This window comes from Sinohyriopsis cumingii, unplaced genomic scaffold (genome assembly GCF_028554795.1).
Source record: "Sinohyriopsis cumingii isolate HCF-2022 unplaced genomic scaffold, ASM2855479v2 utg001518l, whole genome shotgun sequence".
NCBI classification, from domain to species: domain Eukaryota; kingdom Metazoa; phylum Mollusca; class Bivalvia; order Unionida; family Unionidae; genus Sinohyriopsis; species Sinohyriopsis cumingii.
The window spans coordinates 608,308-625,598 of NW_028316010.1; the positions used below are offsets into that span (position 1 = coordinate 608,308).

The 17,291-nt window shown below is 37.7% G+C and overlaps 1 protein-coding gene across 5 annotated transcripts in view; it reads left to right on the top strand.

Annotated features, from left to right (window-relative positions):
* The window catches only part of LOC149772063 (C-type mannose receptor 2-like), a 45,852-nt gene that overhangs the window by 14,470 nt on the left and 14,091 nt on the right, over positions 1-17,291 (top strand). The window contains exons 1-2 of one of the 5 annotated variants that reach the window (XM_089947930.1): positions 9,410-9,544; positions 15,924-16,094. In XM_089947930.1, coding sequence (XP_089804056.1) covers positions 9,499-9,544; positions 15,924-16,094 — 217 coding nt within the window. In that variant the 5' untranslated portion in view covers positions 9,410-9,498. Of the gene's footprint in view, positions 1-9,409; positions 9,545-11,679; positions 11,856-15,923; positions 16,095-17,291 lie in introns of those variants that run through there. The other 4 variants (XR_016418028.1, XM_089947931.1, XM_089947928.1 and 1 more) reach the window with 4 other exon arrangements.

Consider the following 17,291-nt stretch of genomic DNA (forward strand, 5'->3'; position numbering starts at 1 on the left):
GGGCTGGATGAAATCCGTAGAGGGGTAAACGTGAAGGTGAACATCCACCTTTAAAACGAAACCCAGCAAAGTGTCCAAGAGGACGAGCGGCATCGCTTTTGCATCCCTCAGGTTTGACACGCACAGCATCACTTTCCATGATAGGGGTAGTGAGAACAAATTTCCCATGATGCTTTACGACATCACTAAGGTCACAGCGTACAGCATCGTTCCCATCGCAAGGCTCACAATCGCATTCCACTTCAGAAGCCCCAAACTTGAATTGTGCCTGTCTGAACTTGTTTTGTGTTTCTCTGAAAGTCTTGTTCGCTTGGTCTTGGTAGTCACAATGAACTTTCGATCTTGCCTAGGGTTCCTTTTTACATACAGACCAATACCGGCGTGTCCATACGGCAAGGTGAAATGATTGGGAAGTCGCACTCGCTTCTGGTACACGATTTGATAGACTTTTTCCAAGGGTCGACTGACGATGTGGTGAGTGGGTAAACGTACAATCTTGTTGGGTTGATAGGTGGTCACTTTAAAGTGTTCATCTTCTCCAGATTGCAAGGCTTCTTTCAATACCCCAAAGTTGACCACACGACTGGTACGATAATTCAGAGTCAATCCTTTCACTTTACACTTCGTGTGCACTTCTCCTTGTGGGTCCCGGTATTCGTAGCCGTAATTTTTTGGACCTCCACTGACGAAACTTAGAATCTTGTCGTCGGGATGCTCGTCTGTCCAGGCTTCTAAACGGTTTCCTTCGATGTCAGGGTGCTGTTGACTTGGGTGATGGATGTAAATGCAACTGTCCGTGTCAAAGTACAGGACGCGTTCCCCTAACAGTTCTAAAGCTTCGTACAATTTTAAGCGAGCATGAGCTGTCACGTAAGCCGCAATGATGACATTTCCAAAAGGGTCGTCTTGTACAAAGTCCAGATCTTCTTCGTATCTGACCAAGATCAAATCCTCGCGAACTACGTCCACGTGTTTCATGAATTTGGTTTTGTCGTGAATCATCTGAAAGTAGCGGGAAGGTTCTGTCAAATACTCCGTGTTGGGTAAACACGGACGTTGTGCCATTTTACCCCACAAGCAATTTAACATCACTTTGGCAAACGATCGCCTGCCTTCGTTTTTCTCGATGTGATCTAAAGTAATGCCTTCTTGTGCCCAGTATTTCTCTTTGAATGTATTTTGGTCTTCGGGAGTCTGACACCAGGAAGGATAGCCACTGGCTTCTTGTTTCATTTTCAAAAAGGCATCCACGTAGTCGGCGAAAATGCCTTTCTGCATGGGGTCACCCTTGTGGTATTGTTGTGTCTTGGGAAAGTGACAAATTTCGTACACTTCTAACAGTTGATATCCCATGTCCAGAGCTTTGAACAATTCTACGCTGACCCAGGTTCCCGTCAAAGCCCGTTCTTCCTGGGTGTGCTGACAAGGCTGATCTTGGTCGCACGTTTCGGCACAAGTACGGCACAAAGGAAACATCAGTTTGCCTTGGCAATGGTGAGGTAAGACGGGATGGTACAAGTCCTTGGGAGGCAAAACTTTGCACTTGATCAAGCCTTCGTATTGTCGAATGTTTTTCAGGCCGATGTGTTCCGTGAACAATTGTGGGTGCCCTGCAGGAAAGCGACAATATTTGCATACGTAGGGATACAGCGAACACACGTCCAAGTATTTCATTTCTTCTCCTTTCTCTTCGTCGGCTTGGTACAGCAAACAGGTAGCATTGGTCTTTCCTCCGTACAAACTATCCCTTGGGTTCAGGGGGTCCATGAACTGGTAACTTTCCACGAGGCGTTTAAATTCGGGATCAGTTTTCAAGCGGTGATCGTATTCGTGTTCCCACATTTCCACTACTTGGTATCCTTCCTGTTCTAACTTTAGGCGTCGCTGACAAGTGTCCTGGTACAAGTCTTCCATGGTTCGTTGTAAAAAATGATTTTTAGTGCCACGGTCAGGGTAACAGACGGGACATCCGTGAAATAAGCAACCGTTAAACTCGTACACGATCTTGGGGTTTTCTAAGTCCCAGCCATCGACCGAATGCGTTCCGATGGTCTTTTCGCCCCCTCCGTTGCTGGCATGCTGAATCCATTTGTCTTCCTTGTCGCACAAGTAATATAACCAGCATAGGGCTTTGACCGAGTATTGACGTTTGACATAGTTGGTCGTTTGAGGACTGATGACAGCCACAGTGTTTTCAGGCATGAATCGTTGCCGGTACACTAAGGAACACGCTTTGGCAATGGTGCAAGCATCTTTCAGAGGATCGACCCCTCCGTGTTCCATGAACAGTTCTCGAAGTTTTCCACAGCATCGTCGTAAAATATCCACGTCGGAACGACAATACTTTAACATTTCTTCCTGAAAGTCGAAAGGGTCCGAGGCGTGAGCCTGGTCCCAAGCGTAGAAAGCTTCTCGTTGTTCGGTACGCATGTTGTCAGGGTCGTAATAGTGAGCCTCAGGTAAATGGGGTAGAACGGCGTGTTGATTGGCTTCCGTATTGAAAAAGTGTGGAAAGTACCCTTTAACCATTTCTGTCATTCCAAATGTTTTAGGCATTCGGCTCAAAGGCATGGCCAAGTAACTCATCGAATCTTTAAACTGTACTTGTCCCACTTGCATGAAAATGATTTTGGCTCCGTTCAAAGTCACTTTAGGACGCTCGGTGCCTTGTTCCGTATAGTATAGAAACTGTCCATCGTATCCGGAGAAATTGTGAGCCATCACAGTGGCATGACGATGACAATCTCCGTAACGTTCGATGTCCTCTTGGCTCCACGTCTTGTCGATGGGGTCTAAGACCCATTGGGCAAAATCGGCTATCGTGTTCGGTCCCTGAAAGATTTTTTCACGTCCTCCAGGAATCTTGCTGCAGTGATGGCAATGACTGAAGATAGGTTCTTGAATGCACTTCTCGCACGCTCGATGAGCCACGCAGAAATTAGGAATGTGAATGCCAGTCTCTTGCATGCATTCGAAATCGAAAAAGATGAAATTGCCTTTCTTCTTGTGACCATCCTCTTTCTCTGGTTGGGGTGGGTATTTTTGCACGTAGCAGTGGTGTTCCAAGTCTTCGATTCGGTGACAAATGTGACATTTTTTTCTTTCCTGAAGATACCTGTGCCTTGGCACTGTTGGTACGTATGGCTTGTCCACACGTAGGGCACAATCTCAGGAGTTGACAAGTACATTTCTGCTGTGAACCTTGCGTCTTCAGATGTTTTTGGTAACAGGCAGGGCTGACAAACGTGCGCAGACAAGCAGGACAAGGCACTGGTTCTTGCCCTTCGTTCAGACAGGGTGGAGAGGCCAAACATACTGAGCATTTCAATCCGCAATGCTTGTGTTGCTCTCGATTGTTATAACCATGGTCACATTTCTCACAGTAATATCTGTATCCCAGGAATCCGGTGATACTGGTAATGGTATCGAAATGGTCATCGTGATAATAGACATGAATGTATTTTACATCCTTAAAGTCTTTCCCTCGAAACAACAGAGGCCCGCGCATTTCTTGAGGGTGCACTTTCAAGGTGTAGTGTGGAACTAGGACATCTTGCAATGTTTGCATTTCAGGAATGCCACAGGGTGTATCTGTGGACAGTCCGGCTTGTTGCAACAGGAGTTCTGCTTCACTTCGTTGTTTGGCTTGGTCGGATCGTTGAATAGTTTTCCAGGTTCTTTTCCATTCTACCGTGTCATTCTTGTTAGCATAGGTTCGTCCCACCACGATGGCCCTGGCTAAACACATCTGGTCTTGAGGGTTGTGAATTCGGACGAGACTCTTCTTGGTGCTGCGAAGGTCGTTCACCAATAAGACATTTTTGCGGCCAGTCCCTTGAGGAGGAGAGACATGGGTCATGTCCAGTGTGGTTTTTCCATCGGTGATGTCAAACTGGTCATTGGATTGTTGCACGTGTTGAATCTTGTCCATGACTTTGGAAGCGGTCAATTCTGCAGGGCTGCTAAACTCGATCCAAACAGGGGATTTCAAACCGTCGTGTTGTATGGAAAGTCTCAAGCGGTCGTCTTCTTTGGGTTGACATTGTCGCTTGAGTGTGGTGAGTAAAGAATCCCACACCCCGGTGATGAAACCTTCTGCTTTCTCTAACGGTACTTCGGACTTCACCGTGTATTTGTAAGCCGTGGTTCTAAATTTTCAAGAGGAGCGCTTTTCTGTCTCTCGAATGTCATAGTACTTTTCAGGGTTAACTAAGGGTGGTGAACTTTGTTTAGAGGGTTTGGATTCTGGTTCACTCATGTCCTCTTCAAAATCACTGGCATGAATTTGTGCCAAGACTTCAGCTCTGGTACGAGGCGATAGATCACGTTTCTGCCTCTTACTTTCTTCTTCTTTCTTCTCAAATGAATAGGATCGTTTCATCTTGAGTGAAAAACGTCAAATGACTAAAATTTAAACAGCATGGACTAATTTATAGTCCTGGCAGACCAGTGTATATAAAAGGGTGTGTGTCCTGCCTTTCACTATTCATTTCACTCTCTAACCGAACACAACGATGGAAGGGACTAGCCAAATCGAACGTTTCATCAGAGCTTTGCGAGGGGTCATTATAAAATTTTCTTCAGACCAGCCGACGGAATACAAGTCCTTCTTTTCGAGATAAAAGTCAAGATACTTGCTATATCTGTCAGAAGAAAGGGCATTGGTCTTCAGAGTGTCCAGACCGTCAAAAAAGAAAAAAATGGGCTAGAAAAGACAAAAGTCAAGATACCTGTTATTATTGTCAAGAAAAAGGACATTGGTCTCCAGATTGCCCAAAAAAAAAACAAGAGGAGTCAGAAGAAGAGAGGGATTCTTCAGAAGAAGAGAGGGATTCTTCAGAGGAAGAAAGCAGCCAGGTAAAGAAAAAGAAACAGGAGAAGAAAAGAAGAAGGGAAGAAAGTGAGAAGGAAGAGGAGGAAAAAACTGTGACGGTGAAGAAATTTAAAAAACAGAGAGTCTAAACAGTGAGACAGAAGAAGTGAATGTACTTTTTAAAGTGCTCTGTTGTGAATTGTGAATTGGATTGTAACTATTTATAAAATAATAAATTAGGTATGAAAAGGTAAGTGTCTTTGAGTTTTGATTTTAAATAAGAAGCTACACTCACGCACTCATATACACGTACTATAGGGGTAAAATGTTTTTTTTTTTTGTTCTTTTTTGAGTTATTGGCAATTGAAAGTCTATCTCTTTTCGAGAGAAGTGGGTGTCCCTGAAAAGGGCCTTTGGTTTTTGGTGTAGGGGTGAGTTTAAGCAATCAACTTTAACTGCCTTAAGCCTTTGCCACGGCCGAGGCCTACTTCTGATGATGATGATTGGGTTGAAATCACTAAGGGTGGTACGGTAGGCTTAGTCAAAGGGTTGGCGTGTTTAGCTCGGGAAGGTCGTATTCTCTTCGGTCGTGATAAAGAAGTCTGATACATTTGTTTCAGACTTCTTAACTCCGCTAAAATGTCTAACGGTACCGTGACCGTTTGATTTTCACCCTCTTGTTTCTTTGCTGCTGCTTCTTCTTCTTATTCTTGTTTTTTTTCTTACTCTTCTTGCTGTTGTTGCTGTAAAAGAAAAGTTTGTTCCGCTTCCTTTTGTCGTTGTATAAATTTCTCCAATTCTTCTTTCTGTCTCTGTCTAAAATTCTCCACGTGTGGTAATGAAGGTGACGAAGGTTCCGGAACAAATTCTTGCGAGGTAAGAAAATCCACAAAATCCGAATTCACCTCTTCTGAAAGTAAGTCCGGGTTCCCTTGGGTGCTCTCCACTGCTGGTGCACCCCAATTGATCGTTTTCTGAGTTTCCGTCATGTTGAATAACTGTCGCGTGGATTGACAGCGCACAGGCACTAGCGAATCTATATAGACCACGTGACGTCACAGACTGTTCTCTTCGGATTGGATGCGAGCTGACTGAATTTTGTAACGCGTGTTTGGATTGGTCAATGAACTCTTTCCGTTTCAATCCTTCCTCTACCTATAAATAAGTGCAGATCACAGCATTGATTTACCTGTTCTCGTCGCCTCAGCATGTGGACTGACGTTGAATCTTCCACCCTTGTGTCAACAATGATGTTCAGGACGGACATACCAATGTATGTCCGATCCGAATGGACGGTTGTCCATAGGACCGCCAGCAACCTATGGATACGTAGGATTTACGTGGAGAGGCAAGGATGCCTCAAATGAGTCCTTATTTACGGTCCTACAGTGAGACGAAGCCTAAGGACAAGAAGAAGTCACAGATGCCTTCATGTTAAGGGCATATATAAACCCAAAGGCCCTTTTCAGGGCCACCCACATTTCTCGAAAAGAGATCGACTTTCAATTGCCTACCCCCTTTTTATTTTTTTATTTTGAAAAAAGAACAAACAAAAATCCCATGTTAAATTCCCCTTGCCCTAGAATTGCTTTATTTCTCCCATGTTAAATTTCCCTTGTCGCTCAACAGACCCACGAATTATTCCCCATGTTAATTTCCCTTGTCGCTCAACAGACCCAAAATATATTCCCATGTTAATTTCCCATTGTCGCTAAAGTGGCCCAGAGATTTACGTAATGTTAAATTTCCCATTGTCGCCAAAGTGGCCCAGGATAGTTTATAATGCAAATTCCAATTGTCGCTAAAGTTGCCCCATTCACTACTTATATAATTTAGATCACGGCGATAATAACAGAACCTTGTGGAGCTCCAAAACATACATAAACGGGGCTAGAATGTTTTCCATTTACGAAACCCATATGTCCTATTAACATGAACAACTGTAAAGCTATATCACGAATACCAAAATCCAACGTAAGGGAAGACGACGTAATATATATTGGTATATTGTTGCAAATGCCATATACGTCATAAGGGGTGAAAGATGTTCTCAAAGTATATATACCATAGGAAGGAATGCTTTTCGTGTTGATATGAACACGAGGCCATATGTTAATGTTTACCGTTATTTATTAAATATCCGCAGAACCTATCACTAGTTTCCATTTTCCGAAACTAGATTTATTACTGGGAATAACATTATTTCAGAAGCATTCAGGTAATTGTCTCTTGCTTGCTACTGCTGAGAGTACAACTATGGCTCATTCGTCACAAACGGAAGACACTGAAGCCGTAATGTCAAAGTACGCACTCATCATTGAAAAGTGTACTTGCACAAATAACTAACTAACAAATTGTACAGATGATGAAAATAATCAACCCCACACAACGTATTTGACAAGGCCAATTTCCTACATAATATATATATATATTTTTTTTTTTTTTTTTTTTTTTTTTTTTTTTTTTTTTTTTTTTTAGACAAGTAAGTTTAATTTCACTTCTTAAACAAGATTTTCTTCAGCATTTATCTTGGTATATATGTACTAAATGAACGATATCAAAAGATTAACGATACCTTTATGAAACAATATAATATATTATATTATATACATATAATAGTTAATGCTACACTATAATATGAATCTTACCTTCAGATCAGGCGATGTCGTGTGTGGTTCACGTACATTAATGTTAACCAATAAACCATTTTTCTAAAAAATACGTATCTGTTTCAGATTGAATGTGTTTTATTTATACTGGTGATTTATTCAAGAAAATGACGTCCACCAAATAATTGACTAAAAATGTTGCCCGACAGGCGACTTCATTTTGTCAGCTTCGAATACGATTCTAGTCTGTTCAGATACGATACTTTGTCTCCTCTTTTGACACGCTATACTTTGTCATGTACGAATCTGCTTATATCTCTCAGATATAAGAAAAATAAAGATTACAATATATACAATGTGCGTGCATGTTGGCGTTTAATACAATACAACGTCATAGGTCATTCAGAGAGATCCAAATATGACGCAGCATTCATGCCATGAGAATAAAGATAATTCACTCTCAAATCATTAAGCTGACGGGCCATAACTTGTTAACATGAACCCGAGGCCATATGCTAACATTTACCGTTATTTAGAAAATATCTGCATAACCTATAACTAGTTTTCATTTTCCGAAACTAGATGTATTCGTGGGAATAACATTTTTTAGAATCATTCAGGTAATTACTGTTGAGAGTAAAATATGCTTCGCTCCTAACAAAAGCCACACAATGAAGCCTTAATTTCAAAGTATGCACTCATCAGTGAAAAGTGTACTTGCATATTGGATAACTAATAAATCGTAAATATGATAAGAATAATCAACACAACACAACGTATTTGACAAGGTCAGTTTCCCACATATAAATCTTATGTATGTATGTATGTATGGATGTATGTATGTATGTATGTATGTATGTATGTATGCATGCAATCATGCGAGCATGCATGCATCCATGCATGCATGTATGTATGTATTTATGTATGTATGTATGTATGTATGTATGTATGTATGTATGTATCTATGTATGTATGTATGTTTGTATGTATGTATGTGTACGACAGACTGCTTGACTTAATTTCCACTTTGCAAGAGATTGCATTCACATATTTTTCATCAGTACATAATAGAGGTCGGAACATAGATGTTGTGCTTGATCCTGAATCGAACGAGTACTCTAAGAATGACCGGAAGAGCCGTGTTTTTAACGTTTTGAAGAATTGTAGTAGACAAGGATGCCGGATGCCAGAAGTACCTCATTGGAGTGAATTACAATAGCCCAACTTTGAAAGCACTAAAGACACAGAATAGTTTTAGAGGCATCAGTCGAAATGTAATTGCAAATGGATTTGATGCGTCTAAGCTCCAGTTATGCCGCCTTGTATATGTTGATTACATGTTGGTACAATGAGAGATTACTGAGAAGTGATGCCTAGGATTCGTACTGACTGTGCATTTAATGTTGATAATTATTTTTTGAGGTATACAATTTGAAATTAGAAGTCTATACGTGGTGATCAAGACAGTCTTAGTTTTTTTTATTCTTAGCATGTTACATATCCTACTTGACCTTACATTGGGCGTGGTTCTCTTTGCTCTTTCGATGGCATTATTAACTTCCGGTGGTCAGCTGTATGTGTTTATTTGTGAATCATCAATATACACTTGGTGAGACTCCGGATGATGTCTATTTATGACGCTTAAGAGCGGATGAATATATATAATTTAGATTACGGTGATGATAACAGAACCTTGTGGAGCTCCAAAACATACAGAAACGGTTATAGAATGTTTTCCATTTGCGAAACCCATGTGTCCTATTAAACTGAACAACTATAAAGCTATATCGCGAGTATCAAAATCCAATGGAGGAGAACATGACGTAATATACATTGGTAAATTGTGCCAAATGCCATATAAGTCATAGGGGGTGAAAGATGTTCTCAAAGTATATATACCACAGGAAGGAATGCTTCTCGTGATCATCAAATTCGCACATTATGCTGCTTTATCTGAAATTGGTGTAGATACGCTGTTGACATGTTAGGACAGGATCTAGGATAGTGAGATTATAAGAGTGGCATACAGTAGGGATTATTAACATACTAGAGTGTGCTTATGGATCAAGAGTAATAATGCTTTTACAACATGTATTCATAACTTTCATCTGGTGCGTGCTTCGTAAGTGCTTTTCATATTTACTTCCATTATGGTAGTGTGTTAGTTTCCTAGTCAATCTTTAAAATCATAGTTGTGTTTGTATTCCATCCAGTGTGCTATTGGCCTGGTTTGCAGAAGAATTCGGCATAATAGTCAGTCTATTCGTTGCTGTAGCGTCAACATCGTAGTTAGAGTCAGTCCTTCATACCCCCATACTGCCAGTCATATAACTTGATAATGTACTTGATTCTTAAGTGGAACAAGACCTCTCAGAGGACATAATATATCCATGATCTATATTTTATGATGTTATGAACCAACACGTTTAATTAATTTTAAACAAGATTGACTTCAGTCAATTATCTTGGTATATATTTGCTAAATGAAATGAATGTTGTCACAAGATTCAAGAATCCTTCAAGAGACAATTAAAAAAGGAATACTACACAATTATACAAATCTTGCCTTCTGATCAGGCGATGTCGTATGTGTTTCACGTACATGAATATTAACCAATGAAACCATTTGTCTAATAAAGAAGTATCTGCTTCAGATTGAAAGATTTGGAGCGATGCTGGTGACTGATTTAAGAAAGTTACGTCCACAAAATAATTGATAAAACATGTTGCCTGAAAGATAACTCTATTTTGTTAATTTCGAATACGATTACAGTCTGTTCAGATGGGATAATCTGTCTTCTCTTTTGACACGATATACATTGTCATGTACCAATCTGCTTAAATCTTTTGGCATAGGAAAACAAATGAGTAAAAGATATACAGTATGCGTGCATGTTGACGATTAATACAATACAACGTTATTGGTCATTCAATGAGAACCAAATATGACGCAGCATTCATACAATGATAATAAAGCTAATTCTCTCTCAAATGTAAAGTTGACGGGCCATACATTGTTGATATGAACACGAGGCCATATGTTAACGTTTACCGTTATTTATTAAATATCCGCAGAACCTATCACTAGTTTCCATTTTCCGAAACTAGATTTATTACTGGGAAAAACATTATTTCAGAAGCATTCATGTAATTGTCTCTTGCTTGCTACTGCTGAGAGTACAACTATGGCTCATTCATCACAAACGGGAGACACTGAAGCCGTAATGTTAAAGTACGCACTCATCATTGAAAAGTGTACTTGCACAAATAATTAACTAACAAATTGTAAAGATGATGAAAATAATCAACCCCACACAACGTCTTTGACAAGGCCAATTTCCTACATTATATATATATATATATATATATATATATATATATATATATATATATATATATATATATATATATATATCCTTATGTATGTAATTATGTATGTATGTATGTATGTATGTATGTTTGTATGTGTGTATGTTTCTATGTATGTCTGTCTGTATGTATGTATGTATGTATGTATGTATGTATGTATGTATGTATGTATGTATATATGTATGTATGTATGTATGTATGTATGTATGTATGTATGTATGTATGTATGTATGTATATATGTATGTATGTATGTATGTATGTATGTATGTATGTATGTATGTATGTATGTATAATGTTGATTGTAATGTCTGAGATAAACAATTTGAATTAGAAAGTCTGTTCGTGGTGATCAGGACGGTCTTAGTTTATATAATCCTTAGCATGTTACATATATTATTTGTCCTTAAATTGGGCGTGGTTCTCTATACTCCTATGATGTTATTACTAACTTCCGGTGGTCATCTATACGTGTTTATTTGTGAATCATCAGTGTACACTTGGTGAGACTCCGGATGTCTGTTTATGACATTTGAGAGCGAATGAGTGTATATAATTGTGATGATCGGAATGGTTACAGAACCTTGTGGAGCTAAAAAAAACATATTAACGTGGTTAGAATGTTTTCCATTTACGAGACCCGTGTGGCCCATTAACTTGAACCACTGTAAAACTATATCGCGAATACCAAAATACAATGTAGGAGAAGGTGACATAAGATATAGTGGTATATTGTGCCAAATGTGCCTATACGTGATAGGCTGGTGACAGAGGATACCAATATATATATATATATATATATATATATATATATATATATATATATATATATATACGGTAGGACGGTATACTTTTGGTGATAAACAAACTCCCACATTGTTTTTTTTATCTGAATTTGGTGTAGATGACGTGATGCGCTATTGACATATATGGACAGGATCTAGGATATTGAGATGATAAGACTGACAGGCAGTAGGAATTAGTAACATAATAGTGTGTACTTATGGATCAAGAGTAATAATGCTTTTACAACATGTATTCGTAAATTTCGTCTGGTGCGTGCTCCGTAAGTACTCTATATATTTTTTCCACTATGGCTGTGTGCTAGTGTGATAGTTTACTTTTTACAGTAATAGATGTGTTAGTATTCGATCCAGTGTGCTATTAGCCTTGTTTGCAGGGCAATTCGATATAATAGTCTGTATACCCGTTTATTTAGCCTCAACGGCTTAGTTATCTTCAGTGTTGCATACACGAAAACTGGCTGTGATGTAACTTGTTTATGTACTTGCTACATAAGTGGAACAAGACCTCTCAGAGGACATAACATATCCGTGATATATAGTTTTTTTCCTTTTGTTGTAGACAAATAAGTTTAATTTCACTTCTTAAACAAGATTTTCTTCAGCATTTATCTTGGTATATATGCACTAAATGAATTATATCAAAAGATTCACGATACCTTCATGAAACAATATAATCTATTATATTATATACATATAATAGTTAATGCTACACTATAATATGAATCTTACCTTCAGATCAGGCGATGTCGTGTGTGGTTCACGTACATTAATGTTAACCAATAAACCATTTTTCTAAAAAATACGTATCTGTTTCAGATTGAATGTGTTTTATTTATACTGGTGATTTATTCAAGAAAATGACGTCCACCAAATAATTGACTAAAAATGTTGCCCGACAGGCGACTTCATTTTGTCAGCTTCGAATACGATTCTAGTCTGTTCAGATACGATACTTTGTCTCCTCTTTTGACACGCTATACTCTGTCATGTACGAATCTGCTTATATCTCTCAGATAAAAGAAAAATAAGGAGTACAATATATACAATGTGCGTGCATGTTGGCGTTTAATACAATACAACGTCATAGGTCATTCAGAGAGATCCAAATATGACGCAGCATTCATGCCATGAGAATAAAGATAAATCACTCTCAAATCATTAAGCTGACGGGCCATAACTTGTTAACATGAACCCGAGGCCATATGCTAACATTTACCGTTATTTATAAAATATCTGCATAACCTATAACTAGTTTTCATTTTCCGAAACTAGATGTATTAGTGGGAATAACATTTTTTAGAATCATTCAGGTAATTACTGTTGAGAGTAAAATATGCTTCGCTCCTAACAAAAGCCACACAATGAAGCCTTAATTTCAAAGTATGCACTCATCAGTGAAAAGTGTACTTGCATATTGGATAACTAATAAATCGTAAATATGATAAGAATAATCAACACAACACAACGTCTTTGACAAGGTCAGTTTCCCACAGAAAAATATATATCGTTATGCATCGTTATGTATGTATGTATGTATGTATGCATGTATGTATGTATGTACGTATGCATGCAATCATGCGAGCATGCATGCATCCATGCATGCATGTATGTATGTATTTATGTATTTATGTATGTATGTATGTATCTATGTATGTATGCATGTATGTATGTATGTATGTATGTATGTATGTATGTATGTGTATGACAGACTGCTTGACTTAATTTCCACTTTGCAAGAGATTGCATTCAGATATTTTTCATCAGTACATAATAGAGGTCGGAACATAGATGTTGTACTTGATCCTGAATCGAACGAGTACTCTAAGAATGACCGGAGGAGCCGTGTTTGTAACGTTTTGAAGAATTGTAGTAGACAAGGATGCCATATATCACAAGTACCTCATTGGAGTGAATTACAATAGCCCAACTTTGAAAGCACTAAAGACACAGAATAGTTTTAGAGGCATCAGTCGAAATGTAACTGCAAATGGATTTGATGCGTCTAAGCTCCAGTTATGCCGCCTTGTATATGTTGATTACATGTTGGTACAATGAAAGCTTACTGAGAAGTGATGCCTAGGATTCGTACTGACTGTGCATTTAATGTTGATATTATTTTTTGAGGTATACAATTTGAAATAAGAAGTCTATACGTGATGATCAAGACAGTTTTAGTTTTTTTATTCTTAGCTTGTTACATATCCTACTTGACCTTACATTGGCCGTGGTTCTCTTTGCTCTTTCGATGGTATTATTAACTTCCGGTGGTTAGCTGTATGTGTTTATTTGTGAATCATCAGTGTACACTTGGTGAGACTCCGGTTGTACATTTATGACGCTTAAGAGCGGATGAGTGTATGTAATTTTGATTACGGTGATGGTTACAGAACCTTGTAGAGCTCCAAACATACAGAAACGGGGCTAGAATGTGTTCCATTTACGAAACCCATGTGTCCTATTAACATGAACAACTATAAAGGTATATCACGAATACCAAAATCCAACGTAGGAGAAGATGACGTAATATATATTGGCATATTGTGCCAAATGCGCATATGAGTCATAAGCGATGAAAGATGATGTCAAATTATATATATAATAGGAGGGTATGCTTTTCGTGATCACCAAACTCCCACATTATGCTACTCTATCTAAAATTGGTGTAGATACGCTGTTGACATGTTAAGACAGGATCTAGGATAGTGAGATTATAAGAGTGACATGCAGTAGGGATTAGTAACATATTAATGTGTGCTTGTGGATGAAGAGTAATAATGCTTTAGCAACATGTATTCAGAACTTTCGCCACACAACGTCTTTGACAAGGCCAATTTCCGACATAAAATATATATATATTTATGTATGTAATGTATGTATGTATGTATGAATGCATGTATGTATGCATGTATGTATGTATGTATGCATGTATGCATGCATGCATGCATGCATGTATGTATGTATGTATGTATGTATGCATGCATGCATGCATGCATGTATGTATGTATGTATGTATGTATGTATGTATGTATGTATGTATGTATGTATGTATGTATGTATGTATATATGTATGTATGTATGTATGTATGTGTGTATGTTTGTATGTGTGTAACCGCTCATGTGGCCTAGTGGTTAGAGCGTCCACCTCGGAAGTGGGAGGTCGTGGGTTCGATACCCGGCCGAGTCATACCAAAGACTTACAAAAATGGTTCTAACATATACCTCGTTTGCGCTCAGCATTATGAGGTTAGTGTTAGGACTTGTCGGCCTGGTGCCAGGATAATGTGACTGTGTGGGACATAATGCTACGTGTCTGAGTCATGATGCCCCAGTGCTAGACATCACTATAAACTGCCACACTGCAGACATCGTAGCGAATGAAAAATTGTTAAAGCTACGTTAAAAATTATAATCACACACACATGTATGTATGTATGTATGTATGTATGTATGTATGTATGTATGTATGTATGCATGTGTGTGTATGGCGATAATGACTAATATTTTTTGGTTCATTGCACTTTCTATTCAAGTAGATGGGTTTTAATTGCAGGCATTTTTAGTTTACACCATAAGTAACTACTGAAACAATGTTTCAAGGAAAGGCTTTATAAACATATTTTCGTCGTGTAAGATGGTATGAACTTATGAAGTTATATAGTTCAATAAGAGTTAAAGATGACATTTTAGTCCGTTATATGTCTTGAACGACCCTGACATTAATTAGGTAGACGACTATAAGCCATGGTAACTCTTACTTATACTTTAACTCGATTTAATATTAATCGATTTTGAATAATTTTTCAAAAATTGTATTTGATATTTAGTTTAAGAAACTCGTTAGATATCAACCTACGTAACACCAGAATTTATAAAACATACCATAGCGGCTCATATGAAAATCAACACCATAGCCAATTAAGTAAAATTAAACATCAACATTACTTAATGGCACTCATGTCATACAAATGTGATGTTATAGTATTTAAATATATACATCAACATTTTAACAAATCTTTTCACAAATACATGTTCTTTCTAAAACTGAACAATGCTGAAATTAAATTCAAGTTTCTAATTGATTTGGAAAACACTCATTATGGGTAAACAAATGTGGGATACTGCTCATAGGATTGTAACTACTTCTACTTCTACCACTACAAATGCTACCACTGCTTCTTTTGATGTCAGTATATATGTTGTTGCTCTGCTTCTATTTCTTCTTCTTCTTACTATTATTATTTTTAATAGCATTATTAGTAGTAGTAGTAGTAGTGGTAGTAGTATTAGTGTTAGTATCATTATTATTATATACTGTTTTATTTATTTAGTAAGTACGAGCTCTCGTGGCGCAGGGTCATGCATCGAAGATGAAACTAGTGGACACTGCTACCGAATAGAAGATAGTTCTGTCACATGGTTCCAGGCATTCTTAAACTGTTCGGGTGATGGTGGCAATCTGGTTATCATAGAATCATACGAAGAGCAGAAGTTTCTAGCAGGTGAGAGATACAATTCATCGAAAATAATATTTTGTTCATTTGTCTGAAGGTCACATTATGCCAGATCTATTTTATTGATAAATACTGTTTGGTTTTCATCATGTCTGGCTATGGATATCCAAAAAGAGATATAATCAGTTTATGTTTTGAAAATATGTAGTTGATTGGTTGCTTGAATTGGGATTTAACCTTCGCACGAAGCACTGCAAAGCTTTATAGCGGAAATGTAGTATAATATATTATGTATCGAAGAGAAATACACACAACGATGACATGATGAAAATATATGAAGGTTCCCTATCAACGGGGATATAAATGGTGCGTGTAGGATAAATAGGTAAATTAAGGTGATTAACATTACAAATGTTGGTTAAAAATATTTAAGGGAAAGATGATTACACTCAAGCAATGTGTTAAAGCAAATGTTAGCTTCCAAAAAGGAATTTAAAATAAAAGACACATTTAATGTAAGTTCCTTCATGTGCTGAACATATTAGTAATTGTAGGAACGATCGCAATTACATTGGAGATCCTAATAATCTATCAAAAATTGAAAAGAGTTCATTTGAAGAAACGTGAATTGTTGCCATTTAATATGTGGGAGTGGGTAAGATAATTATGACCAATTCTAACTATTGCAATGACTATCTCGTCTTAACCGATGGTTCTGTAGGAAGGAGATCATTTTGGTTTGAACACAAGAAGCATGTTATTGACACCTTCATTCCAAGATGCTTGCCATTTGCTATATAAGGATTTGCTGATACCAGAGTATGGTATTTCAATTCGGATGGTTGAAGATATAGGGCTGCCAATATGTATATGTAAAACCTTAATTATATTAACAACGCTTTAATGACTCTCACAACAACGAATATTGTAGGTCTTAGATCACTGAAGTGATATCATAAAGGAAAGATAATTTTTATCAAGAACCTGTGCAGAACGTTTGTGTATTTTTTCATGTTCAATTTTATCATGGATAAAAATTTCATGCAGTTTTATACTCCAAGTACATGTATGAAGCGTAATATATTAAAGCTAGATAAATTTTGTATTTTGTCTTAATCCAGTGAGTTCGTTAATCTCCAACGAATAGAACGAACTATCGTCTAAGAACAGTACTACGTCAATTTAATTTATCGAAATATCTTGCAGTTCAAGCAACACAGATTGTGTATAATAACCAACTTTAAT